We start from the raw sequence: 26,124 nt of genomic DNA, 5'->3' as shown, positions 1-26,124 counted from the left end.
TTCCAAATAAAATATGTCAGATAATCAACAATGGCGCTGATGTTTAATAATCAGAATGGTGGACTTACCAGATGAAACACACATATCATATCCACATAATACAGAAAGTGCAATGAAAACAATGCATGACTGTAAGTAAAGTCTGCGTTTATGTGTGAACACAACATGGAGGGCAATCAACAGCATATTCACACTAGGCTATTTTTTTAAAATTATTATTTAATTTCAATTACTCGCTTAAGTATAGTCGCAGGTGAGGCAGTGCGCTGTGGGTTTGACTTATGGATGTACAAATGTGTCGGTTATCATTCATCATCTGTATTAAGTAATTGAATTCAAGCAATTAATGACAGTGGTAACCTTGTACAAAACACTGTGTTGCATATTGAGTAGAATATATATAAATAATAAACATTTATATGTTTTGTACATGAGTATACTGATTTTACACATAACTTTAGTAATGTCCTGGAAATAAATTAAGAAAAAAAAAAGAGCCTTCTCTTTTTCGTGAGTCCAGCACCCCTTAAAGAGACGGCATTCCCAAAGTTTGGACCTCAGAAGCTTCAAAAAAAGATATTTCATGCTTCCCTACAGCCGTCGACAACACAGCATTAGCTTCCTGGCTGTATTCCTGAGTGCATGAAACTCCGAGTGGGAGGTAGTTTTTTGGAACACAGCATTAGCATCCTAGCTCCATACATTTAGCATCACATCCCGTTTTGTTGTTGCAGCTTTATTTGTGATACAAGTAGCCATGACTATTGATGCTACTAGTGAGCAGTTAGCTTAATTATTAGTTTGTCGCCCTCCCAAACTAAACATGTTGAAACGGCAAACACTCAAATACTTTATCACTTATCTCTTACGGAGCGTGAATGTAAGCTAACTGGGTTAGTTTAGCAGAACATGCTAGTGTGGCTGTGTACACGCGAGTTAGGCTGTATCCGTGTAATTACCGCTTTTTGTTTTACTGCTTGAGGATTTTGTAGCATTGTGTGTTAGCATTAGCGAAGTTAGCAAAGCTACATCCGTTTCTGAATTCATGATGTATTGCATCAATATATGTAAAGATTGTTTAATTTAATTAACCAATATTTTATTTTACACACTCTAGGGTGGCAAAAGGTAAAAAAAATGAATTCAAAACATTTAAAACATGAAACAGAATTAGAGAAATAAAGTGGATTTCATTGGGCGCAACAAAGGAAGCTAACAAGCTGCTAACAGCTAACAGCACTGCCCTGAGCGTCATTACGCACGCAACCCTGACAACGGGCGATAAAAACGATCTTGATAGCATAGCAACTACCCACAGGCATTATTATTTTTTAGGTATGTGTTAGCATGTTGGTTGCAAGCAAGAGGTTCCATTGTCAGGTCTACAAAAACTTACTGATAGTGTAGCAGGATCGATGTAATGTGTCTTTGGACCACAGTCACCTGGGATAGGTTCCAGATGGCCAGATGGATGGATGGTCTGGAACGAGTTCTCAAGAGCAAGAGGCTATCAATACGTCCTGAGTTTGAACACCTTGCTGAGTCTGGAGGTGGCACTGGAGTAGACCAGGAAAGAGTCTCTGTCTGTGCTGAAGTGTTCCCAATCTCTGCAGCCGAATGTGGGCAGGCTGTGGACAGGAACAAAGCCCTCATAGCCCTGCCACCTGAAACCACACATGCATGAAGACCAGGACAGAAGAGCTTCCTTGGCAACCATCTCATAGGAAGTATTCACCTGTAGACCACACTATTCACAGAGTATGACCTTCCATCATGAGAGTTGGCTACCACCAAGAACTTCTCCTGTCCGACGGTGAAGAACTCCCAGTCCAGGGCACTAAGTAGAACAAGTCCCACAAGTTACAGGTTTTGAAGATCGCTGGAAAAAGTTCTTTCCACACACCTGTGGGTTAGGATGTCTTGGAAGCGAATGAAGGTCCAGCTGATGGTGCTGAGCTCATAGACGGTGGAGTTGATGCTGTAGAGACTCGGGCCTAGCTCGGACACCTTCTGACTATTGGCCACAGCCAAGAAGAACCTGCCATCAATCTCAAACGTCTCCCAGTCTGTCGCCCCCACCGTCTGTAGCGAGAACAGCAAGTTCAAAGGAGAACATGGGAGATCATGGCTCTGATCAGATTAATCAATCACCACAAACACTGACCGGGATGTTCTGGAAGGTCCGAAAACGTCCATTCAGCCAAACGTAAACGGTTGAGGTGATGACAGTGGTCTGACCGTCGAAGGTGTTAGCGACCACAAGGAAGTGGTACGGTCCGATGGTAAAGAATTCCCAGTCGTACGCTCCAGAGGTGGACAGGGTCTGGTTGACCTCAAATATCTGACAAAACCGAACGTCAGACAAGAAAGCAACGGGCAGTAGAAAGCAGATCCGAACACACTACCTTGGACTTGGGGTTCCACCTGTAGATGACACTGTTGATGTTGTGATTGGAGTCTCTGGCTGTGGACAGGATGGAGACATTAGTTTTTTTATGTCAGCGCTCCACCTGAGAGAATCAGAATTCGATATTCTGATATGACCTCGTCTGTGATTGGCTACCACCAGGAAGCTGTGGTTGTGCATGTGAAAGGCCTCCCAGTCCACAGCGGCATGGGTCTCCAACATTTGATGCCGCACAAAACGCTGCCGCCGCCCATTCCACCGGTAGATGACTGACAGCTCCGGCTCCGCCTCCCTGGAGTTTGCCACCACGAGGAAAGACTAAAGCAGGAGAAATCGTGTTGTTCACCTGCCAATAAACATCACTGTTGACACGGACGTAAACAAGAACCCCGTGCCGTGTTTCTGATTCATATACGTGACGTCCAGCCTTGTCTGTTTCATTCAAAGAACGCCTCGACTCTAATCGGACCAGCCAATCGGGACACACTGTGACAAAATGTCTGCGATGTACAACGTTCGACATTGTTTGCGTGTGCTCAGGTGGCGGCTAAACAATGACGGGAAGAGTAGAACACACCCACTTTCGTGCTGCTCAAAGGCTGAGGCCACCAACAAAGCTTCAACCTCTTGAACTCCCTCAAACCATTGTTCTCCTTCTTCAGGTAAATATCTTCATTTTGTATCAACTTAACACCTGTTGCCTTCAGGAGGATCCAGGTTAGCACCTAGCATTAGCTATGGGAAAGGAGGACCAGGTGGTGTTTGCCATTGAGGAGAAGGTCATGTTTGAGTTGGAGGTAACTATTATTGTAACCTTGGTAACAGCAGCCAACCACAAGCGAGCTTCTAATCGTATATATTTTGTATTTGCCCCCCCCCCCCCCCCACAACACCCCAGTGGCTCACCTGGCCATCAATGGTGAAATGTTTCCAAGCTCGAGCCTCCTGAGTGCTGATATTCTGATAAAGCCCAAAAGACCCGTTGGTCCACCTATAGATACCCGAGCCGGGCCCAGAGTCCCTGTGGAAGGAGAAAAACAGTCCACTATCTCGTTCACAGGAACCCATTAAAAAACCATCTCACCTGTTGGCAGCAGCCATGAAGAGGCCTGCAGACGGTATGGAGAAGACTTCCACATCGAAGGTTTCGGAGAATGTGTACAAGTCCTGGAAGTCCTCCAAGTAGTCCAATCGTTCGGAACCTACAGAAACACATGCTTGATTCTTGAGCCAAAACCACCTTGATGACACCCTCAGGTCCTCATGTTTGGACTAGTCAAAGGTGTGCATCATGCAGCCCACACTACTTAATGGTGATGGTAATGGCGGCCATTGATATTACTCACCACCGAATAGACTTTTCCACATGAGGCCATCACACATGAGGACGCTTTTCCTTGGCACATTAAACCACAGCTGACCTTCTTCTGCACGGGAACAAGGCGGACAACTCCCCGCTGTCACCGTCGCCTCCGCCTCTGAACATCACACACAGTCATGTTACATATTTATAGGCGGGCATGATACCTGGCCTGATACCAGACAAACCATGTGATGATCTTATTATCACATATTATTTAATCATGAGCTTATTATCAGGTACTATTTAATCAAAAGACCATTTTGTTTCCAGAAAATGTTCAGTTTATTACATGTATTATATCTAAACAGTGTAAACACAATAATTGCAAAAATATTTCAACAATAATATTTTATCAACAGTCTTATCTTATCAATGTCTGACAATTAAAGTTCCATTAATCAAGTTTGGGTTTTTTGGTGACTGGAGAAGCACTAGGAATATTTATAGTGTGTGTTCACGCTTGTGCGCTGTTCTCTGATTGGTTGTTTCACGGGCACGATACCAGAGCAGCGCGCTCTGAGTGGACAGCTACGGGGGCTGATACTGGACATGGTTAAACTCTATATTTTATCAGTATCACTGCCCTGGGCTTTGACACAGTATCATTTCGGCCTTTTCCCGTATCATTCATGGGCGGTTTCTAGGGTACAGGGCCAATTAATACTGTAGTATGTGATAATTTAACATACGTCAAGTCTCGTTTATGTCGTCAACTCATCTACGGCGTTGATATCGATATACTGTATGTGGTGACCACTATTGGCAACATGTATTTTGAGACCCAAAGGGATTGTTTATATGAAACAATATATAGTTTTACTATGCTGTACCAAACAAAAGCAACATATCTCCAACATAACTACACAGTATTTAAGTATACAAACCGTGAATTTCAGTTCAGTGCTCAAATTTGCACAAATTGAGAACAGCAATAACAAAGAAACTGATGTACGTTCAAAAGTCCTTTATCAGCACCCATTCTCCTTTTGTCTCTGGACAACGTCACAAGTAAATGTGCATATGTGGCTCCTCAATTCAGTGAGTCATGAGTCCGTCAGTCAGAGGGGCGTCAAACGTATTCCATTTTATACTAAACTTGAGAAAAGGCGGCCAGAAGCAACTCAGTCCATAAAAACTTCATGTCCGAGACTTAAAACAGATTTGTCAGCTCATCAGTAGCCCAGAATTATCACAAGTCAAGTTTAATTGGATCACCACTATTTTATATAGCAACTTTAAAAAAAAAAAAAAATTATATTTAGTCATGACGTACCATATATTTTATTTGATAAATGTTCTTTATTCTTTGTTCATCATTTTCACTCACACAGTTTTCCTACTTGTCTCTAGTATTGTTGTGTAATATGAAATAACCACACTAATCACTTGACTTTAGCATTTGGACAAATATGAACATAGATTCATTCATTTTCTACCGCTTATCCTTACAAAGGTCGCGGGGGTGCTGGAGCCTATGCCAGCTGTCTTTGGGCAAGAGGCGGGGTACACCCTGGACTGGTCGCCAGCCAATCACAGGGTACATATAGACAAACAATCATTCACACTCACATTCATACCTATGGACAATTTGGAGTCACCAATTAACCTAGCATGTTTTTGGAATGTGGGAGGAAACCGGAGTACCCGGAGAAAACCCACACATGCACGGGGAGAACATGCAAACTCCACACAGAGATGGCCGAGGGTGGCAAACATGAACATAACATTGCAAATGAAAAGAATATTTGACTGTTAAAGTTGTGATACTCACCATAAGGGTAAACTGGACTGGGCCACTCTGACCTCTGAAGGATTTGGGGGACAACCAGCTCTGCCAGGTGGGGGTCTGAGTTGGGACACAGTCTAGAAGTGGCATCTGAACCGGGAAGCAGAACCAGCTGACGTAGTAAACCCTGAAACCATCGGTTGATGAAGTTCAACAGCTGTGACTTAGGAGCTTAGTCAGGTACTTTGTGGGAAGGTAAGCTCGAAAGCAAAGAGTAACGCAAACGATCCCTGAAGACTCACGGAGAAGCGTCCCATTCGCTTCTTCCTGGTGCCTATGAAGACCCTGGACCCTCTGGTGCTTAAGGCAGCAGGGAAGGGGAGAACCTGTGTACTGTGAAATGAGACATTTATTAAAAAGCAGACACAGTCATAGTGGACATAGAGTGTCCACTCACAGCTCCAGAGGCAGTCCGCAGTCGATGGTCAGAGCCGCGTGCGGTCCAGTGACGGCCAGCACTATCGTGTGCCAGCGGTTATCATCCAACTGCACCTCCTTGAAGCTCAGCCGGCTCCGCCTCCCGGCGCTAGGATGATTGACCGTTAAATGGATGCAGTTCTGTGAAACACGTAACCCTAGCAACAGCGAATCCGCCTCCATAGAAAACATATACTCGTTCCTCTGGAAGCAGAGAGAAAGTTGAGTTGGATTAGCAACCAGATCAGGAGAGACTTGAAGAGACCAGCAAGAGGAGCACAGAGGCTTGAACATACTGGAAGTAGAAGAAGCAAAAGATCATGCAGAATTCGAACACTACAGAACAGACTCCATGACACTACAACAGACATGGAGAGACTTCAGTAGAATAAACAGAGCACGAGAGGGTAGAACTTAGACCAGGACAGACCACATTGGAATTTAGATCCAGATCACCTTCTGTCTCAGCCTCGGCATCTTGAAAGTAATGACCAACGAGAACTCAGCAGGGAAGAAGTCACAGTTGGTGAAGATTTGAGAGGCAGGGAAACTTAGCGATGTTGCCATGGCGCTGGACAAACGAAGACCTCTGGACCCCCTGGACTGTACCATCTGCACCTAAAAGGTCAGTTTATTGGTCATTTCGTTACTATGCCCCTCCTACCAAACCAACTGTGTCATACCTGTGGGGGCACGGCTTGTCCTTGCTGCTGCAAGACCCTGGCCAGGAGGTCGAGAGGCAGCAGATCTGGTGAAAGAACAGATCAAATCCCAAATATCTGATGGGCCAGGTCCATACAGGCGAATATTGTTGTAAAAAGATGTGTCACCTGTGCAGGGTCTCCAGCTGTGACTCAGGACTGCAGACGCCAGCAACATGCCGGTGACAAGCAGGACACCGCATGTCAACATCACGTCTGGTTGCTGTCAGCTTACCTTGGCGGGCCGCTTGTCCAACAACCTCATTCACAAGCCGCTACTTTCCAGCTCATCTGCAATCAACAATACCAAGACTGAAGAAACACTTCATGGCAAATTCAGACCTCTAAGGATTTAGTGCTACCTCACAGGTCTACCAACATCGTGGATGGTCCCGTGCGGTCCAGAGCGTAGCTTGACAACTCCTGCAATGTTCTCATCATTCCCTCCTCTGCCAAAGTTTGTCAGATTCTGAGTGGTGCTACTTCAAGTCTTCACACCTGGCAGCTTGATGTCCACGTGATGCTTGATCCAGTGAAGATAGAGGTAGTTGAGCTGCAGGTGAGACACTCGCTCCACCTGCACTCCCTTGAAAGAGTGGGGCGGAGCTAAAAAGCCATAAACCGCCTCCTTCAAACAAATCTGATGCAAAAGATAGATGGTAGTTTCCATCAAGGTGTGTAGTTCAAGGACATCCGGTTTCTTCAGAAAACACATTTAACAATCTGTTATTAATGGCTTAATTACAGTGTTACTAATTTATATGTTGTGTTATGAAGATGGCTGTTATTCTTACTTTTTTTTTACATCATGGTGTTTACATCATACATGTGTTGGTTAGCTAACAAAATCAAAATACTTTGAGAGAATGATCAAAATCTCTTACTTGCATCCTTTGATGTTGATCCTTCATTCTTTTTTCCACTTGACGCTGAAATTGCGCCGTGACAATCATATAGTGACATCACTCTATAAAATCAATATTGCCTCAAAATGCACAAATAAGACAGGTGACGTTGAAAGTGATCAACTTTATTATCTTATTCCTCTTTTGAAAAGTCCAAGTGTTGCCTTCGTGAGTGCAGCCTGGCAAGCGTTTGAAGTGTTGTCAAGTGAAGATGACAAGAAAGATTAAAAGACGAGCCAGAGGCCGCTTGTCTGCACGTCTTGCTCTTAGGTGGGATCAGGGAGGGCAGGAATTCCCCCGCTTAAAGCAGAGCGCCTCATCCTGGCTGACTGCCCCGTACACACGCGCACACGCCATGTAAATATTAATGAGCTACAACTCCCAGGATACATTTTTGTTGAAAAAACAGCTCACGACTATTGCCACAACAAGGTCAAAAAGCTGAGCTAGGTTTTGTCTCAACTTGTACACAAACACCACTCTGAGCTGACAACTTCCTGTTTTCACATAGCAGCTGAGTTGAAAAAACAAAACAGCACATGCTTTCCAGGAAGTAAAGGCTCCCATGATGTGACATCACTTCCTACAGCAGCTGTCTGTGTGTATGTGTATGTTTGTATTCTTGTGTGGTTGGGAGGCGGCCAGGGCTCTACAATTACATTATGCAAATCACATGTATGAAAACCGTGTTCAGCTGAACGGTGACATTCGCCCTCTGGTACACAGCCTCTTTCACACACAAGACACACACACACACACACTCACACACTCACACACTATGATGGCTGATGATGTTGTCATTAAAGCCCCAAAGACTTGCGTACGATCTTCTGGGCAAGTTTGTAAAATTGATCCCGATCTTCCCGCCACATTTTAGAGGCGTCCACGTTGGCTCCACTTTCGTCGTTTGGTTCTGGGGGGGTGGTTGCAGGGAGAGATGCAGGGAGTATGAGTTTCCATGAAGACGTGTCATCATCAAGAGCACCTACCTGCTAACATGCTAACCACAGACAGCAAGATCTTCTCCACGCTCTGGACAGGACTCCACCGCTCTGCGCTGCTCTCGTAACCCATTGGGTCATCCCCAGGGGCGTGCAGGATGGAGATGCACACACGGCCGTCTGGGTAGACTGCAAGGGTGGGGATAACATGACTGAAACAGCTCGCATACAACAAAGCAGACTGTACTCCTGTACCCTGTGCGCAGTGTGTGGGGTTTGGGGAGGGGGTTGGACTGATTTCCTGATTTCCCAAAATCAGATAAATGCTTAGTTTTACTGCATACATTTTTTATTTTTAGTTATTGTTTTCACTATTTTGTGCAGCACTTTGGAAACATTCATTCTGCGTGGTCTGCGTGGTAACCACTAGACCACCGTGCCGCCCAACTTCAAATCATTCATTCATTCATTTTCTACCGCTTTTCCTCACAAGGGTCGCGGAGGGTGCTGGAGCCTATCCCAGCTGTCTTCGGGCGAGAGGCGGGGTACACCCTGGACTGGTGGCCAGCCAACCACAGGGCACATATAGACAAACAACCATTCACACTCACATTCATACCTATGGACAATTTGGAGTCGCCAATTAACCTAGCATGTTTTTGGAATGTGGGAGGAAACCGGAGTACCCGGAGAAAACCTACGCATGCACGGGGAGGACATGCAAACTCCACAAAGAGATGGCCGAGGGTGGGATTGAACTCGGGTCTCCGAGCTGTGAGGTCTGCAAGCTAACCACTAGACCGCCGTGCAGCCTGCAAAATACTCATTGTAAGTTATTGCAAACGCTTGATTGCAGTTGTTGCTGCTAAGGGTGGCCCAACCAGTTATTAGGTTTAGGGGCCAATCACTTTTTCACCCAGGGTCATGTAAGTTTCAATTTTTTTTTCTCCCTTAATAAAAAGTTTCATTTAAAAACAGCATTATGCATTGAGTTGACAGTTTTTTAAATTTCCTTGATGATCTGAAACATTTGTGCTAAAAAAAAATTAAAAAACACATTTTCACATCACTTTATATATATATACAGTGAAGAAAATAAGTATTTGAACACCCTGCTATTTTGCTATTTCTCCCACTTAGAAATCATGGAGGGGTCTGAAATTTTCATCGTAGATGCATGTCCACTGTGAGAGAGATAAACTAAAAAGAAAAATCCAGAAATCACAATGCATGATTTTTTAACAATTTATTTGTGTGATACAGCTGCAAATAAGTATTTGAACACCTGTGTATCATCTAGAATTCTGACCCTGAAAGACCTGTTAGTCTGCCCATTAGAAGTCCACCTGCACTCCATGTATCATCCTGAATCAGATGCACCTGTTTGAGGTCGTTAGCTGCATAAAGACACCTGTCCACCCCATACAATCAGTAAGACTTTAACTTGTAACATGGCGAAGACCAAAGAGCTGTCCAAAGACACCAGAGACAAAATTGTACACCTCCACAAGGCTGGAAAGGGCTACGGAGCAATTACCAAGCAGCTTGGTGAAAAAAGGTCCACTGTTGGAGCTATCATTAGAAAATGGAAGAAGCTAAACATGACGGTCAATCTCAATCGGAGTGGAGCCCCATGCAAGATATCACCTCGTGGGGTCTCAATGATTCTAAGAAAGGTGAGGAATCAGCCCAGAACTACACGACAGGACTTGGTCAATGACCTGAAAAGAGCTGGGACCACCGTTTCCAAGGTTACTGTAGGTAATACACTAAGACGTCATGATGTGAAATCATGCATGGCACGAAAGGTTCCCCTGCTTAAACCAGCACATGTCAAGGCCCGTCTTAAGTTTGCATATGACCATTTGGATGATACAGAGGAGTCATGGGAGAAAGTTTTATGGTCAGATGAGACCAAAATAGAACTTTTTGGTCATAATTCCAATAAGCGTGTTTGGAGGAAGAAGAATGAAGAGTACAATCCGAAGAACACCATCCCTACTGTGAAGCATGGGGGTGGTAGCATCATGCTTTGGGGGTGTTTTTCTGCACATGGGACAGGACGAGTGCACTGCATTAAAGAGAGGATGACTGGGGCCGTGTATTGTGAGATTTTGGGGAACAACCTCCTTCCCTCTGTCAGAGCATTGAAGATGGGTCGTGGCTGGGTCTTCCAACACGACAACGACCCGAAGCACACAGCCAGGAAAACCAAGGAGTGGCTCCGTAAGAAGCATATCAAGGTTCTAGCATGGCCCAGCCAGTCTCCAGACCTGAACCCAATCGAAAATCTTTGGAGGGAGCTCAAACTCCGTGTTTCTCAGCGACAGCCCAGAAACCTGACTGATCTAGAGAAGATCTGTGTGGAGGAGTGGGCCAAGATCCCTCCTGCAGTGTGTGCAAACCTGGTGAAAAACTACAGGAAACGTTTGACCTCTGTAATAGCAAACAAAGGCTACTGTACCAAATATTAACATTCATTTTCTCAGGTGTTCAAATACTTATTTGCAGCTGTATCACACAAATAAATTGTTAAAAAATCATGCATTGTGATTTCTGGATTTTTCTTTTTAGTTTATCTCTCTCACAGTGGACATGCACCGACGATGAAAATTTCAGACCCCTCCATGATTTCTAAGTGGGAGAAATAGCAAAATAGCAGGGTGTTCAAATACTTATTTTCTTCACTGTATATATATATATATATTTTTTTTTTTTTTTTTACAATACTGGCCCTCTCAGCGTGTGCCAAAAAAAATCTGGCTGGTCAAGTCCCACTTAAGGTCCAGGTACAAAATGGCACTGGTAACTACACAGCAACAGAAAGGATTAGTAGCAACTGTTGGCATTATTTCAACTTTGATCATTTTGTTTTTATTTCAATTAGTGGAAAAAAGTTACACATGATGCTTAGGTCATGCATGGAATGTTATACAAATATTTGAAACTATAGCAGCATTGTTTTATGATTAAGTTCAATTTAAAAAGCCTGTCTGTCCACTGCTATATTTCGTCATTGTAGTTCTTGTAGTTAAAATATTGCGTCTTGTTCTTGTGAACCCAATATAGTGTATCGTCTTGTCTTGTGGGATGAGTGTATTGTTTTCACCCCTAAAAGCCCCCAAAAGCCCATCTGCTGCGGGCTTTCTGTCATGCGGGCAGTCGACTTGCTTTGAGGTGCGTGGCGACATGGCAACAGGGTGAGACTTTGATCTCGATTGAGCTCGAGCTACTGTTGCTTGTTGATGGCCCACCAGACCACTGCGCGTGTGAGTCACATGACTGCTGTGAGTTCAGTGACATATTTGGCACACGTCCACACAAGGACAAAAACAAGATGATGATAATGATGATGATGGTGGTGGTGGTGGTGAAGGGTCAGCTGTCCTCTAATCAGTGCAGAGTGCTTAGACGGTTGTGACACTAGAGCCCAGTCCACTAATCAAAACACTAAGAACAAGGTAACACAACAGCAGGTCCTGACAGGCCAAATGGCCGTAGTTTGATGCTTCCCGTTTACAAGGTCATGTGACTGAGCAGTGTGAGAGCTGGGGTAGAGTTGGGGCTGTCGGACTTACTGTTGGGGTGAAACATGTCGCAGGTGAATCTCATCTTTGGAGGGCTGAGAGGATAATCGGAGGGGAAGGTAAGGACAGCTGGAAAGACACCGCCTTCAAAACATGTGTCCTGTGGACCCCTGAAACATGGACCAGACCCACAAGAGGCATCAGAACTGATATTTGAAAAAAGATTCAGAAAGTAGAGAAGCTGCCCTGCTTTAAAGACCATTTCGGAATCAGGAACATCTGCTGGTACATTGGGAGTTTGAAGATGTGTGTTTATCATGATGTGCTGTGTGTTATAGAGCTGTAGCAGTTCATGTATTCGTACTTTGATTTTTGGGTACGGAACATCCGGTTTGGTACAGAGGCCTATCGGTTTCCCACACAGTAACTATGAAGTGAGGCACACTTAATGTCACACAACAATGTAGCCCAGCCTTTGGCAAGCAATAGTACAGAGGGGAAAAGTAGTACCATAAAACCTCACTCTCTTCCTACTCAGCCATGATTGCCAATTATCGATATCTTCTCTGAGACTGTGTATAAACGCCACTCCGCCTTTTTGGGCTAGACAACAAATCTCATTCACTTTATAAATGTTTAAAAATGTGGTATTAGGAGCAAAGAAAGACAATCACCTTTTATTTCCTTACTGTACATCAGGGGTCTCAAAAATGCGGCCCGTGGGCCAAATGTGGCCTACAGGACACCAGTTTGAGGCCCCCGCCTTGATATGAAAGTTTAATGTTAGTGCGGCCCGCGCAAGTTTGATATGGATGCTGTATGGTATCATGTACCAAGAAAAAATGATTACGTTTGATTAATGTTCATGTTAAAGGTTAAATAACTGTTAATAGTTATCCTCCCTATCCATGTGGAAGTGGTAAGTTTTTGGCTATTTAAGTTTAAAGGAAATAACTTGAAGGCTACCATTTAGGTCGCTAGCTCTCTAATTTGCAAGTTAGCATGTGTCTCAAGACCCTGCAGTTGCGCAATATGTTGTAAATAAAAAAGTATAAATGTGTAGCAAAATGTGTATAAATATATGTCTACAGGGCTCTAATAATGCTTTGTTAATTTTAATCTGAAAAAAATAATACCCACCAACTATATGTGGTTTCTTAAGTTTTTATTATTTGCAGTTTTATTATTATTATTATATTTATTTATTACTGATTGATTGATTTTCTTTATTCTTGATTTGTTTATTTATTTTTCATCTTATTTTGTGTAGAAAAATAAAATTAAGATATTTGAGAACAGTGGAATGTTTTATCAGAGCTTTTGTTGTAGAAAATTGGAACCAAAGCACTGAAAAAGTTTGTATATTTTTCTGTTTTTAATAAATGCGTTTGTTTTTTTTTTGGAAAACCTGATGCGGCCCAGCCTTGCCCAGACCCTAGCTCCAGTGTCCCCCAGGTAAATTGAGTTTGAGACCCCTGCTGTACATAAATCAACTATGATGATCTTAAAACCAAAGTACATACCAAACCATGATTATGGTTACTGTAACACCCCTTGTCTGTTACGATGCAACCTATGCTGCTGCTGTCAAATAAAATACATTCCTCATCCCAATATGCTCTTTCTTGTACTTCAAGTAAGGTTCCCAGCTGAGGACTGTCCCAGACAATGATGGGGTGTTAGAGTGATGTCATCAGGCTCAATTGAAGGACACGCTGACATCAATCACAGCTGTCGCCTTCACTGACATCATGTAGATGGGAAATATCTCAGACAATAACAGGTTTAGTCGTGGTAAAAGTCCACATTTACCATGCAACTGAAGGACCAAAAACAGAATTTTGAATTTCCCTTGAGATCAATGAAACATCAATCTATCTAAAAGCTAAGATGATGAGATTTACTTCAATTGCTCAACATTAATGCTGTTATACAACCAGTGCATAGTAGTTTATTATAATCATTCATCTCCATCGGCACTGTGGTGCAATAATTGATACTCACATGATGAGCGCCTCCCATTCAAAGAAGTTCTCCTCATTGGCTGGACCTGGGACACACAAAAGATACGGGACCTTGTCACCTAGCAAAGTGTACTGAGGCATTTAAAGAACACATGTACACAAGTACAGATAAAGTAAAACCTTGTTTGGGTGGTTGACATTTTCTGGTTAGCGTATAACAGTGTGTGTCTTTGCTGAGTTATTAATTCAGTGCTTGAGTCAAACTGTGTTCTTGTATTTTTATCTCAAAGCATCCTTGCTAATAGCCTATTAGCTTGCTTATAGATGGAAACAGGAACCGGAAGTCTGCTCCGTCACCTGTCTATGATGTCATCAGCGGTTGACTCAAGTTCTTTGCTAACTAAACACAGTTACAACAAAATTCTCTGCTTTTATTTTGATAACAGTTGCAAAATACCCCAAAACAGAGCCAAAAAAAGTTTCAGTATTATGATAACAACGGTGAGGTGAGACACTACAGCATTCTGACTATAGCAAAACACAACAGTGATGTCCAAGTCCATCTCACTGTCACACCAATCATCGGTTTGAGTATGTGTCCATTTGAGTTGGAGGTTCCACTCTATTGTGTGGATGTTGTTCAAAAACCTGGTATTGCTGCATTACTATTGTTGCTACTTGTCACTAGCATAACTAAAGATCCCATCTAACACTCTCATATTTCTACAATAGGTGGAGAAGCTATTAGAAATGCTGTACCTCTCCAACAACCAAACATATGTCAGTCGGTGGTGCTTCTTTATCGTTATCTCTTTCGAGTGGAAAAAATGTCATTTGCAGCCAGAGAAGGATAGTGTCATTTATTGCTAAAATAACAGTCAAGTCATTAGTTAACAAGCCAACAATACCTGCGACGATTCCTTCCGGCGGGTTGAGAGTCAGCTCTGTAAACACACGCAGGTGGACAGGTTACCATCCTGCCTCTACTGGGCTAGCATGCTAAGATGCTAACAGTGAGCACTGCACAGAATCTGCTAACAGAAAAGTAGCATCACAACAACACCAAGTGTTACGCTACCTCGTCCGCTAAGGTGGCCTCTACAGTGTAAATCAACAAAATTGGATACAAGCTCAATATAATGTATTGAGTTTACATGGCCACTCTTCCACAGGTCAACTTTCTACTACTCACACCACTTAAAACGAAGGTGTCTCCATTTAACATTCTGGTGTGCACGTATTTTACGAGAGCACACACAATTAAAACACAACAAAAGTTAAATGGTGTACAGGCGTGCAAAGTTAGCGAGCTGCATTTGTACTCACGTTTGTATTCGGCCATTAGCCTTTTGAGCGCTGTGCCCGCCATTGCTGTCCCTATGTAGCTGTCAGCTACGGCTGTCAATCCCAGCGGCGAGCCCTGTGTGCGCATGCGCACATCTCTTCTATGGGCTAACACTGCCCCCCTGTGCCCGGGAGTGGAACCGCTTACAATGCTGCTGCAGTTTGTCAATGGAATCCTTGTTATGTTTCATTTTATGTTTCACAGTCAATTCATGTGTTGTAATCATCCTTCAGAAATGAAGAAACACGTTTTCCCTGAATATGGAGGCACACACAGTGTTGGTTTGTGAATATTTTATTACTTAAACGTGAGTAGGTACACTGGCAGTGTTGTCATACATGTCAAAGTTATATATAATTGTACAAACTAGACAAGGACCTTCTTCATACACAACTAATAGAAAAAAATGTCTGCCAGTTGTGACGTGCCATAAATCTCCATAGTCACTGTGTGTGTGAAATAAATGTACACATACAACACACACGTCTGTGAATTTTAGTTCAGGTGTCCAAATATTTGCCACCTGAGGGATGCATTGGCCTAGTGCAGGGGTCGGCAACCTTTACTATGAAAAGAGCCATTTTACCCAATGCCCACTGAAGAAAAATAGCCTGGAGCCGCAAAACATATATTATGTTTAAAACAACATTGGAGGGAATTTGGGGGTATCAAAGTAGTTCAGATAAGAAAAGACGAGTTGGAGTACTCTTGCTAGTTTTGGAGATAAACTTACATAAATGTATGTGTAAACTACTGTAAACGTAAAAACAAGTTCCCATGCCGCTGTTTTTAAATTATCTCGAATTTATTTTTTAGATTTGTAGGTAAGTATTACTTGTTTTTCTTCATGTACTGAACTGGATAGCAGTCAGAACTCACTCAGGATGCATTCATGGTCTCAGACAAAGTTGTATTTTTTAAAACTCATTACAAAAGACGTGCATTTTCCCCACTCGGGTGTTAAAAATATTCAAGCATCGCAAAGGGAGCCACAATAAAGAGGCTGAAGAGCCACATGCGGCTCTGGAGCCGCAGGTTGCTGACCCCTGGCCTAGTGAAACAAAAAATAAAATGGAGGGCCGTTTTGATATTTGACATTTCTGTTATTTAAAAAGAAAACAACATTTAATATATTAATAGATAAAAAAAAAACAGCCTGCATCTCAGTTTTGTGTTACAGGACTAAGTGTATTATTATTATTATTATTATTATTATTATTATGACAAGCATAATTTATCTGTTTTTTCCTGTTGGTTTTCTTGTTCAATTGTATTTCTATAATGTTCTGTGGGCAAAAAAACCCCAAAACAAGCTGCAGGCCACAAATGGCTCCTGTGCTGTATTTTGGACACCCATGATTGAGCTGACTCCCCTCTGTGAATACTCTAATGTGCAAAGAAAGTGCTGATGTCATTCAGAAAGCCAAAAAAAAGTGTGTGTGTGTTTGTGTTTCAACACATTGTCTTGGCTCAGGGCTGTCTCATGATTGCAAGGCCACTGGTTCCCTGTTGGTCCTGATGCTGGTGTCATCAGAATGTGAATGACACGAGGCGGCATCATTAACATCATCATCATCAGTGTGTGAAGGAGGCCACGTGGTAAAAGCACAGTGTTATCCAGTGTGAACACAGCAAACAAACCATGACGACAGCGTCGCTTTAAGGCTCACACACATTCAACAAGCACAAAACTATGCTCTAGATGAGAAAGACTTTGTGTGTGGTTTACTTATAAATAATGATAATCACAGTTGTCACTCTGGCTGTATTGACAGAGCTGGATCAACCTGCAGCTCCATTAACCACAAGGCCGTTCTCTCATTGCCATTAAAAATGCATCACACACTTGCCGGGTTGTGCCGTTAGATTAGCTTTGGACTAATACGAAAATTATTTTCATAATTAGGTTGTGATTTAGTTTTGAACTTTTGGTCTTTTCTGCGCATCATGTGAGCCAACTCTGTGAATATCAGGAACCTTCTGTCAGACAGGAAATAGAAGTGCACCACATCCTGTCTGTGTGCAAGTCCAAGGCTGTGTCTCAAGTGGAACACTTTGGTCAGTACACTTCAATAAGTATACTGTGTATACTGTGCACTTAGTTCCTGAGTGTGACAATTTCATCCCACACCCCCTTCTTTGAATGATTGCCTTTAGTTTGGTTGTCCCTCCCCTTTCTGCTAGAGCCAAGATGGCGACTGTTGAGGGTGGTAAGTGTCCAGCACTGCACACTCACCATTTTGACCGTTTTTAGAGCAACATTTGGCATTTTGTGTAATGAAGTGTAAGTACAGAAGTGCGCCAATTAAGACACAGCCCAAGGAGGAGGTGGATTCACTCCTCTTCTTCTTCCTCCTCCTCCTCCTCCTCCTCCTCCCCCCCTGCCATCACCTCCACCAGCAGTTCGGCAGTGCACGTGGCCTCCCCCAGACTGTTCACCGCCTTAACCGTGTATTTGGCGTCATCGTCGCCCGACACCTGAGGAGCAAAGTGTATAGTGAACAGACTTCAAGATGGCGACACTAGCATGAATGTGGCATTGAGCATTGAGCTCTGACCTCTGAAATGACCAGACTGCAGTTGCCTTCCTCGTCGTAATCAATCTGGAAGTGGCGAGTTTCCTTGATGGGCTGCTCGTCTTTGTACCACACCACCTCGGGGTCGGGGTAACCTGCGGATACAAAGAGCTGCTGTGAACGGACGTGACTCAGACAGGTGGGTTGCGTGGGTACCTTCAATTTTGCAGTCAAAGCGGGCGGCACTGCCTTCCACCACTTCCACGTCCTGGATGACGGTGCTGAAGGTGGGCTTGCACTCCGCTTTCTGCTCCAGCTCCAAGCATTCCAGGAATGGGTTATCTTCTGCACATGCAGGTTAGGATCCATGTCAGGTCATCACCGTAGCAACCAACAACATTCTGGGAGGTTCTGGCCTACCTTCAGTGGGTGAGCCCTTCTTGGCACTGACCCCGGCCATCATGGCCATGGACGACAGTCTGCCAATGGCACGCACTGCGTGACCCGTTTTCTGACAAGGAATTATAAGCACTCACTTCCTGTGTCAAGCATGAAGATGGTTGTGCAGCTGGTGGACCTCCTGTGGTTTACCTGCCATTTCCTCCTCAGGATGTACTTCTTCATTCTTTCTTTGGACAGCTTCTTGGCCTTCATAGTGTTGGTGTCCTGCTTGAGCCAGGCGTGCTCAAAACACTGAGGGCAAGTCAGCCGCGCCCTGCAAGATCGCACAGCTTGCTCACCAGCCCCACCCACAACCCCCTCAAATGAGATGATCCCCTTACCTCATGTCCTTCTTCAGCAGCTGAGTGATAAAGTCCTTGGCATTGTCTGAGATCTCATCGAAGGCCTCGTCTTCAAAATCCCACGTGGCCGAAGTCACATTAGCCAAAGTCTCGTTATCATTGTCTCCCATGAAGGGTGAGAGACCGCTGAGCCTGACAGGACACACACAGGGCAAAGTTTGACAAAGTGATGGCAGGTTATTCCAACAGTCCACAAGGTGCTGATGTCATATTGAATTGACTGCGGTACTCACAGTATGTAACATATTACTCCAATACTCCACATGTCAGTGGGGTAACTGATGGCTTCATAGTTGATCACTTCAGGAGCCACAAATTCTGGTGTCCCAAACAGGACTTTAAGAGTTCCAGCATTTTCTGCAGGAGATCACAGGGTCAGAGGCGGGGATACTCATGCAGCGCTGCCAATGCTGCCACACATGTTGCCACCTAGCCGCCTGGCGAGGCCAAAGTCGATGAGTTTGATCTTGCTGCCCATCTTGTTGACACACATGATGTTTTCAGGTTTGAGGTCGAGGTGCACGATGCCCTGCTTGTGGATGAAGCCCACCCCGTCCACAATCTGTAGCATGTACTTGATCACCTCGCGCTCCGTCAGCTCAAAGTCTTCATCGATGATGCGCTCAAACAACTCGCCACCAGAGATCCTACAAGCCACATTTTGAGAGTATTTGGAGAAGCCATAGAAAACTGTATCTATCTGTACTGTCAATCTGCAGTTGTATATCACTTACATCTCCAACACCATGACAATGTCAGACTTGCCCTCGAAGGCGTCCACGCACTGGACCAGCTTGGGGTGATGGAGGCTGTTCATGATGCCAATCTCTTGCCGGACGTTCTCTTTCTCCTTGGCTGAGTACGCCTTGATGAACTTCCCTGCCCAGACCTTCTTGGTGGCCTTCTCTACCAGTTTGAACACCTGGCCGAACTTCCCCCTGTGGACCAACACAACACATTCACTCACTGTGGACGTCTACATGTACAAGGGGGGGTCATTATGGCACAGTGACTAATGGAGCTAGTAGCTTGTCAAGCAACAGGAGCAATGGTGCATTGTGGGTCGCATGCGTGCAGGCTTTCTTACGTTCCCAGCCTTTCCTCCACGTCATACAGCTCCTTCACCTTCACATCTGCTCGGACTGCCACCTCTCTGTAGTCTGGCTCTTTTTCTGAGTCTGACACAAAATACGACAAGGTCAAAGGGGGTATCATGGGGTGTGAACAACAACCATGTGTAGTCCTCCCATGTTAGTGTGGGTAAAGAGCAAGAGCAAGCGTTGTACCGTCATCCTCTTCCTCTACCTCATCCTGGTTTTCTGTCAGGACAATTAAAAAACGTGTTAGTGCCTTTAGATTACATCGGTCCACACTTTGCTGGTGTGTCCTCACCATCGTCCACGAGACCCATTGTGACTGGCTCTGACTCAGCACTCGGCTCCCCAATCCCATAGATGTTCTCTGCTCGGACCCTGAACTTATACTGGCGCTCCGGAAGAAGGTCCTGGAGGTAGATGGAAGGTTGATGAGACGGGGGTGTTGGAAGACTTCCAGCAGCAGGTAAAAGGGAATTAACATGGTTGTAGATATGGACATGGGACATGGACATAAATACATGGACGTAGTTATGGATGGGGGACGTACTTGGATATTGTAGGATGTGCTGTTGCAGGATACCAGCTGTGTCCACTTTTGGTCCACAGAGTCCCACATCTCCAGGTGGTACGACTGCACGGCGCTGCCGCCATCGTAAGTTGGACCGTACCAGGACAGGGTCAGGCTAGCCCGCCTGACGTCTGATGTTGCCGGAACCTTTGCTGGGGGGTCGGGTTTATCTGTGGACGGACGTCTGATGTCAACATGAGTTTGATTGATATCCAGTTCACAATTTGTAGTAGTTTCTTGATGTTTAGGCATACAAAAGGTTTACTTTTCAAATGTTAGAAAGAAATTAACCATAAATTTCATAAGATGACAAATTGATTCTCATCAAGGTTGACTTTTCAAATGATTCTTTCCTTAATGTCCCACACAGAAGTATTAAAGTTGATCTTTTTTTCTTTTCTTTGAGGAACTTTTCCAGAAGGCAAAGCTGGTCGGGATTATGCCGCATGGCAGAGGTCAGACCAGGTCACATGAAGGATGAGCTGACAGGAAACATATGAGCAGTGGAGCGCTTGCTCCACTGCCATACAAGGTATCAAACAGTCAGAGCGCTAGCTGCAGCAGACGCTCCATTTGCCTTCCCAAAACAACCTGAACATTTTCGACATGCTGCCTGTCAATCAACATGGAGGACTTGGATATGATGACCTTGGGAAGTGGAGAGAGATAACGGAGTGCGGCAGTTTCCCATCAGTCTTTTATATTTAGGCAAATATTTTTAATGCATATGATAATTAAGTTAATACGCTAATGCTAAGATTCCAATTAGGCCTGGTCTGTGTCTCAAATTACACTTTTTCTTTTGAATGAATAAGTATTCACACTGAGTACCCAGTGCAATCAGGTGTTCACCATCACCATCCTCAAGACTGGACAGCTTTCCATAGGGTGATGCAAATGACGGTAAAGCTCCATCTGGTGGTTGCAAATCACTACTAAAAAGGAGAGAAGAGGTCTAAGGACTGCTTCTACTGTCCATTTTAATTGTGAATTGCACCACTGATGTCCCTCTCCTTGATGGCGTGGATAGGGTCCTTTGTTACACTCTCATCATTTGGGGTGTTCTAAATGCAATATCCGAGTAGTGAGGGCGCACTGCATACAGTGAGCACAGGATAGTTATTGAAGTGTAAAATACTTATGCACAGTGCATACACTGATGAAATGGATGAATGACTGATTAATTAAACTAATCACCTAGAAAAACAAAGAAACCTCATTACGTTGATCACAAGGTACCTGTAGATCACCAAGATCGCATAAACGTCACTTTGTAGATGTCATATGACATACTGTACGTCAGCTGACATTAAGCTCCCTTCCTTTACTATTCTGATTGTGGCTAAACTAACTCTAGCAACACTAACTAACTAAACTAACAGTGAGTGCTGCTGAGAAGCCTTCAGTACATGGGTCAGCTCCTGCGACACACTGAGAGCATCGTGGAGATCCACGCATCCATGAATCACGCAAGCATGAGGCGCAATATCACAGGGGTGGATCTCAACCTGTTTTAAAGAGCAGGATCTAAAACATAAATGTTTCTTAATCGACATTAAATTACTACTCATTGGGACACGGTCACTTCCCAGTCAGTGTGTCAGAACATGTGACGGGAGAACGACGTGTGATAAATATACAAGTAGTCCTAACTACAAGATAATAGGTGGAGGCTGGAGGTAAGTCCGGATGCAATTGTTACGCTGTCTAGACTTTGATAGGAGCTGTTTGAGGTAAAATATGAAATAATAATATGAAATAATAATAATAATTATTATTATATAATAATAATAATAATCATTATTATTATTAAATAAATACATAATTATTAATACATCGTTATTATTATCAATAATAATAATAATTTATTTAACAATAATAATAATATTATTAATAATAATAAAAAATAATAACACTTTTATTATTATAATATAATAATAATAAATTATTACTATTATCGATAATAATAATAATTTATTTAATAGTAATAATAATAATAATTATTATTATTTCATATATTACCTCAAACAGCCCCTATCTTATTATTATTAATAAATTATTATTATTATTATCAATAATAATAATAACAATAATAATACAACTAATATAATAATAATAATAATAATATTTATTTCATATTTTACCTCAAACAGCTCCTGTCTTATTATTATTAATAATTTATTATTATTATCAATAATAACAATAATCATGAGCAGATGGCATCATCTAGCGTTTTCTTGTAGGATAACCATTAGGTACTTTTCTTCCTGAGGAGTCGCCAGTCCTCAGTCCATTTGGAGTCTTTGATACTAACAAGGAAGCTAAGTTGGTTCCCTGACTTTTGGCAACACAGACCATGCCTGTGATGTAAGGAGTAACACAGGATGCATTAACACAGGATGGTATGACGAAAAAAAATAGTAGTTGTTACCTTGAAGGCTTATATGAGACACAGCACTGCTCATTTTTGGGGGTTGGGGTCGTGGAAGGGGGGCACAGCTCAACTAAGACGCTTACCCACGATGGTGAGGTTGAGGGCGGCTTGTCTGAGGCCATATTGGTTCCTCAGTTCAATAGTGTAGCAGCCGCAGTGTTCCTGCTGACCACTTGAGATGGTCAACTGACTGTTGCTCTCCGTGCTGGTGATGGAGATTCCCGCTGTGCCCTCCTGGATCTGTGTAATCGTGTGCACACACATGTTTAAACGGGTTGTAACACTGCCCTGTGATGCATGCGTGCGTGTTACTCACAGGTTTCCTAAACTTGAGCCAGGTGCAGTTGATGGGTGGCGCTCCAGAGAACTTGCAGGGGATCTCCACCTTCTCTCCCGCCAGGATCTTCATGTCCTCTGGGAATTGTAGGATGTGCGGAGGCAGCGCTGTGGACACACACATGCATCATGAATTACTTGGTTTGTGTGAGCGAGTGCACTTGTATATTACCTTGCTTGGGAGGTGTCTTGGCTGTGGGCTTCTTTATGCGAGCTTCACCTGAAGACGACAAACACGAGTGTGTGAGCTGATGGTTGCCGTGACCATATTTGGAGAAGTATTTCCTGTTCTTGCGTCACTGAATTCATTTTTCCACTCACCTTCATGACCTATCTCTTCTTGTGTCTCGTCAACTATGATGCCATCAACAGTTAGAAAATATGCTAATGTTAGCGAGTGTGCTTCTGATAGGTATCACAATGCATTATTAGCACTTGTTGCAGTCTTACGCACACACAGTATAGACTTGATTGTGCACTATGACTGTTCACAACTGACCATGTGACACTGATGAATGTGCTCACGCTAACAAATGTACACAGAGACGATTTTAAATAGCAACATCAGCCCTGCCAGTGTGTGTGTGTGTGTGTGTGTGTGTGCAGTGGGAAGCAGTGATCCTTGCCGGCAGCTCCTTATTGGGACAAAAGGAGCGAGGCTGCTGCTGCTGCTGCATATTTTGGAAACTCACTCTCTGAGGTCGCAGTCTTCTTCTTGGAATTCTTGTCAGCTGGAGAGTTTTCTGGAGGGTCTGCAAAGACAAACTTCATTTCTTTTTGTCTTCTCTGCAGCATGTGCAAATGCACCCACTCATTCAACAGTCACCATGTGTCAGAACATGCGTGATACTAGTTCTCACCGTCCACGAGAACCATACAAGAACATTCTGCTTGGCCTCCCGAGTTCTCTACCCTGCATTTGTACTGGCCTTCATCCTCAGGGAGAGCTTTGTCGATGGTCAGCGAGCAGAGGCCGCCTGCACATACACACACAAGGGAAGTAAAAAAAGAACATATTTATTGTAGAAGGTAGGATTTAGATTGAATGAATGACTTCATTCATTAATTCCTGCGTGACTTCATTCACTCTTAAATGGAATACTTCCATCAGTACACTTCAATATGGAAATATATACGGAGTATACCAGTCTTGTTACCGGAAATGACGATCAATATTCCCCCAGTTCTTCATCTTCTCTCGTTTTTTTAACAGTGAATTGCAGCCACTGAAGTTAGTCCCGCCCCTTCCACTACATAGCCAAGATGGCGACTATAGAGGGTGGTAAGTTTTGGCTGTTTTAAGTGGCCGTGTTGGCGGTTTCAGGTGCGATGGCCGGGTACTGACAGTGTGAATGCACTTACGCACAACAAAGACGTTAAGCGGGTTTAACAGGTTTACTCTTCTTCTTCTTTGGCTTGAGGCCCCCCGCTCTCCCGGCTGCACAACGGGCGAGTGGTTAGCACGCAGGCCACACAGCCAGGAGACCCGAGTTCGATTCCATGTTCTCCCCATGCATGCGTGGGTTTTTTTCGGGTACTCCGGTTTCCTCCCACATTCCAAAAACATGCTAGGTTAATTGGTGACTCCAAATTGTCCATAGGTATGAATGTGAGTGTGAATGGTTGTTTGTCTATATGTGCCCTGTGATTGGCTGGCGACCAGTCCAGGGTGTACCCCGCCTCTCACCCGAAGACAGCTGGGATAGGCTCCAGCACGCCCGCGACCCTCATGAGGATAAGCGGCATAGAAAATGAATGAATGAATGAATGTTTGGTCCCTTGATGATGGGTACATGTTGTGCTGTGATGACATCACTTCCTGTTCCATAACAAACAAAATTTGACACTTGGGTGAGTGCATGTGTGATGACCTCTGACCTTCATTGGCGAGGACAATGAATTTGGATGCTTTGATGAGCTTTCCATCCAGCGTCCAACTGGCAGTGACGTCACAAGTGGCGGAAACACGACACTGAAGGCGAAGACGTTGTCCATCCAGCACCGTCACGTCGCTCAGTTTCTCCAAAAACTGGGGCGTCTTGCCGCCATCGCCGCTGCCCTTCGGCTGGACGCCTCCATCCACGCAGTTGTTAGCCGCCGCCTTGGGTCCCTCGCCGTTCTTGGCGGTGTTTGCCGTCTTCTTTTCGCCGGGCGTGTCAGCAGCTTTCTTCTTGGTCAACACGGCACGGAAGTCCACTTGTTGTGTGGCACTGGCCTTACGGTCCTTCACCCCTTTCAGGTTGGCCTTGAAATCCATCGTTGGCAAGGCCGTGCTGCCTGATCCTCTCCCGGCTCTCGGTGGTGACGGCTCGGCGTCCCAGCGGCGAGTGGATGTGAAGCTGCTGCCCCCCCCCCTCTGGTCCACCTCCTCCCGGCTGACCTTCTCGTTTGAATGAGGAGATGCAGCCGGCAGCTTCCTGATGCTCCTCCTCCTCCTTCTTCTGGTGCTCCTTCTTCTCCTGCTTGGCCTCCTGCCACCTCCTCTTCCTCCTCCGCTGGGCGAGCGAGCACACAGACAGATGGGGCGAGAGAATAAACAGCTGGCTTAAAGCCCCTGGAAGTACAGGATGGGCCCCGCCCCCTCCAGCTGAGGGAGGTGGGGGGGCAAGCAGAGGTGGGGGTGTCCACTCCAAATGTTACATCACAAGTGACTGGTGTGGCCAAATAAGGTCATTGAACAAGAACACACATGAAGAAGTCCTCCATGTTGACTCTCCACGACTGGTTCCCACGTCGCTCATCTTGACTCCACCCACTCGCTGAAGCCATCTCCCTCTTCATCAAACATGTCACTTGTAAAGTCCAAGTGATGATGATGACAGAAAAAACACTCGATCAGGAAGTGATGTCATCATCATCATCACACCTGACAGCTAGCATGACGCTCTCAGTGTTAGCATTGGTACTCATGGTAGCTACTGAGCTCTTTGAGAGACAAACAGGAAGTGGCGTCTCTGATTGGGTGAGCTGATGGATTAGAGAAGCTTTAGGGAATTTGAGCATGTAGGACGGCT

General features: G+C 44.2%; 3 protein-coding genes across 6 annotated transcripts; all 3 read right to left on the bottom strand.

Moving 5' to 3' along the window:
• Positions 1-904: 904 nt before the first annotated feature.
• LOC131136175 (thrombospondin-type laminin G domain and EAR repeat-containing protein-like) lies at positions 905-7,567 on the bottom strand. 4 transcript variants are annotated; one of them, XM_078795475.1, is made up of 16 exons: positions 7,037-7,567; positions 6,804-6,965; positions 6,657-6,721; positions 6,430-6,591; positions 5,954-6,177; positions 5,799-5,889; positions 5,542-5,683; positions 3,754-3,885; positions 3,492-3,609; positions 3,314-3,428; positions 2,545-2,725; positions 2,406-2,464; positions 2,165-2,341; positions 1,904-2,082; positions 1,736-1,837; positions 905-1,664 (listed from the first exon to the last, which is right to left on the bottom strand). In XM_078795475.1, the coding sequence occupies exons 2-16, from the start codon at positions 6,883-6,885 to the stop codon at positions 1,511-1,513; spliced, it is 1,983 nt and encodes a 660-aa protein (XP_078651601.1). In that variant the 5' UTR covers positions 6,886-6,965; positions 7,037-7,567; the 3' UTR covers positions 905-1,510. The 4 variants fall into 4 exon arrangements, with proteins under 4 accessions (XP_078651601.1, XP_078651604.1, XP_078651603.1 ...); XM_078795478.1 differs by having other exon boundaries at positions 905-1,628; XM_078795477.1 differs by having other exon boundaries at positions 7,042-7,567.
• Positions 7,568-7,683: 116 nt separating this feature from the next.
• ube2g2 (ubiquitin-conjugating enzyme E2G 2 (UBC7 homolog, yeast)) lies at positions 7,684-15,448 on the bottom strand. The gene is made up of 6 exons (XM_058082762.2): positions 15,338-15,448; positions 14,920-14,955; positions 14,052-14,097; positions 12,099-12,217; positions 8,569-8,709; positions 7,684-8,492 (listed from the first exon to the last, which is right to left on the bottom strand). The coding sequence occupies exons 1-6, from the start codon at positions 15,441-15,443 to the stop codon at positions 8,380-8,382; spliced, it is 561 nt and encodes a 186-aa protein (XP_057938745.2). The 5' UTR covers positions 15,444-15,448; the 3' UTR covers positions 7,684-8,379.
• Positions 15,449-17,269: 1,821 nt separating this feature from the next.
• Positions 17,270-26,037, bottom strand: mylkb (myosin light chain kinase b). Its single transcript, XM_058081581.2, has 19 exons — positions 24,989-26,037; positions 23,971-24,087; positions 23,803-23,862; positions 23,283-23,330; positions 23,091-23,218; positions 22,858-23,014; positions 20,320-20,510; positions 20,068-20,179; positions 19,962-19,994; positions 19,763-19,853; positions 19,410-19,613; positions 19,105-19,322; positions 18,909-19,032; positions 18,655-18,807; positions 18,464-18,587; positions 18,293-18,383; positions 18,089-18,217; positions 17,915-18,027; positions 17,270-17,834 (listed from the first exon to the last, which is right to left on the bottom strand). Exons 1-19 carry the CDS (start codon positions 25,365-25,367, stop codon positions 17,691-17,693), a joined length of 2,616 nt encoding a protein of 871 aa, XP_057937564.2. The 5' UTR covers positions 25,368-26,037; the 3' UTR covers positions 17,270-17,690.
• Positions 26,038-26,124: the final 87 nt, after the last annotated feature.

This window comes from Doryrhamphus excisus, linkage group LG12, assembly GCF_037039965.1.
Source record: "Doryrhamphus excisus strain RoL-2023G ecotype Guam linkage group LG12, RoL_Dexc_Guam_v1.1, whole genome shotgun sequence".
In the NCBI taxonomy this organism is placed as follows: Eukaryota; Metazoa; Chordata; class Actinopteri; order Syngnathiformes; family Syngnathidae; genus Doryrhamphus; species Doryrhamphus excisus.
Note: the sequence above shows the minus strand (reverse complement) of the source record. Positions and strands in the feature narration are given on the sequence as shown.

What these genes read in the sequence shown, in the direction of transcription:
- ube2g2 (XM_058082762.2), bottom strand. Translation starts at nt 15,443, where the DNA reads ATGCGCACACAGGGCTCGCCGCTGGGATTGACAGCCGTAGCTGACAGC. An exon ending in GCTAATGGCCGAATACAAAC is followed by an intron (nt 14,956 to 15,337) that starts GTGAGTACAAAT and finishes GTGTGTTTACAG; the next exon opens with AGCTGACTCTCAACCCGCCG. An exon ending in TGTGGTTAGCATGTTAGCAG is followed by an intron (nt 8,493 to 8,568) that starts GTAGGTGCTCTT and finishes CCACCCCCCCAG; the next exon opens with AACCAAACGACGAAAGTGGA.
- mylkb (XM_058081581.2), bottom strand. Translation starts at nt 25,367, where the DNA reads ATGGATTTCAAGGCCAACCTGAAAGGGGTGAAGGACCGTAAGGCCAGT. An exon ending in GGAGTAATATGTTACATACT is followed by an intron (nt 18,808 to 18,908) that starts GTGAGTACCGCA and finishes GTGTCCTGTCAG; the next exon opens with GCTCAGCGGTCTCTCACCCT. An exon ending in CTGCTGAAGAAGGACATGAG is followed by an intron (nt 18,588 to 18,654) that starts GTAAGGGGATCA and finishes GCGATCTTGCAG; the next exon opens with GGCGCGGCTGACTTGCCCTC.
- LOC131136175 (XM_078795475.1), bottom strand. Translation starts at nt 6,885, where the DNA reads ATGTTGACATGCGGTGTCCTGCTTGTCACCGGCATGTTGCTGGCGTCT. An exon ending in TGCCGAGGCTGAGACAGAAG is followed by an intron (nt 6,178 to 6,429) that starts GTGATCTGGATC and finishes CTCTGCTTCCAG; the next exon opens with AGGAACGAGTATATGTTTTC. An exon ending in AGCGAATGGGACGCTTCTCC is followed by an intron (nt 5,684 to 5,798) that starts GTGAGTCTTCAG and finishes CGATGGTTTCAG; the next exon opens with GGTTTACTACGTCAGCTGGT.